Source organism: Ceratina calcarata, unplaced genomic scaffold (genome assembly GCF_001652005.2).
Source record: "Ceratina calcarata isolate Rehan_Ccalc_2016 unplaced genomic scaffold, ASM165200v1 scaffold5155, whole genome shotgun sequence".
Taxonomy (NCBI): Eukaryota; Metazoa; Arthropoda; class Insecta; order Hymenoptera; family Apidae; genus Ceratina; species Ceratina calcarata.
Window position 1 is genome coordinate 1 of NW_017176137.1, and position 1,035 is coordinate 1,035.

General features: G+C 32.3%; 1 protein-coding gene across 1 annotated transcript; it reads right to left on the minus strand.

The window, feature by feature from the left end:
• Positions 1–27: 27 nt before the first annotated feature.
• Positions 28–985, minus strand: LOC108628306 (S-adenosylmethionine sensor upstream of mTORC1-like; the record flags this gene model as incomplete). Its single annotated transcript, XM_018030134.2, has 1 exon — positions 28–985. A coding segment is annotated over one exon (921 nt), but the record flags the coding sequence as incomplete, so codon positions are not given.
• Positions 986–1,035: the final 50 nt, after the last annotated feature.

Below are 1,035 nucleotides of genomic sequence, written 5' to 3' on the forward strand. Positions count from 1 at the left end.
ATTTATATATTTTATTATAATTCCACGGAACTGTATAATAATGAACAATTTTCTGTTCGTTATTTTATTCGAAAGGCAGTTCATTAAACATAAACGTTAATTCCTCACGATCGTATTTATGATTATCCTGCTCTTTATCCTCATTCGATTCATTCCGAAAATCTTGTGGAATATAAATCGAAGTATCATTTGCATATAATGGATCGTCATCAGGCAACTTTTGCAAATTCGCCCATCTTATTGCAACATCGACAAATACACACTTTCTAAATATTACACAGTGTATATGCCGAAGTTTCTCATATTTTATTCTCATAAATCCTAATTTGCTTAAAACATATCTCCATGATTTCATAATTTTTGCATTTGCGCCAACATGCTTTGAGTCGGGGCTTATAATAAAAAGTATACCACTATCTCTTAACAATTCATAAGCTTTCTTGCAACATAAGTATCTTTGCTTAGGGCAGGGTAAATATTCGAGAAATAAAGAAAATACAATTACATGAAAAGAGTTTTTAGACAATTGCAAGATCTCTTGTTTATCATCAGACAATATTTGCTCCTCCCCAATTTGAACGTTTAAGAAATCACAACATAAAACTCTGTCTGGCAAACCATTCAAATCTATTGCAGTTACATCAAACATATCTGTATCTCCAAAAGGATTATAACAGCTTCCTACATCTAGAAAACATATTTTATCTGTCTTTTCTGTATTTTTGTCGTAACATTTCGGTAGTTGATCCTTCTTGTATGCAGCGTTCGTGTTATAATCTTCAGGAACAGTTGTCACAAAGCTTGCATCTATTTTCGACTTAATATCATCTTCCCTTGTATCATACTTTTGTTTTTCACCATTTAGAAAGTACTCCTCGCAATGAGATTTAATCCATTCTATCCTGGAGTATGTTGAACTTTTGGTGTTCAAGTTATTCTCCACCCAATACGTAGTTGCCAATTTTTGCATGGAGGAGGCATATTTCTAAATAAAATTACTCATTAGTAAGGCTACTCTCAAACTAGAGATATTTC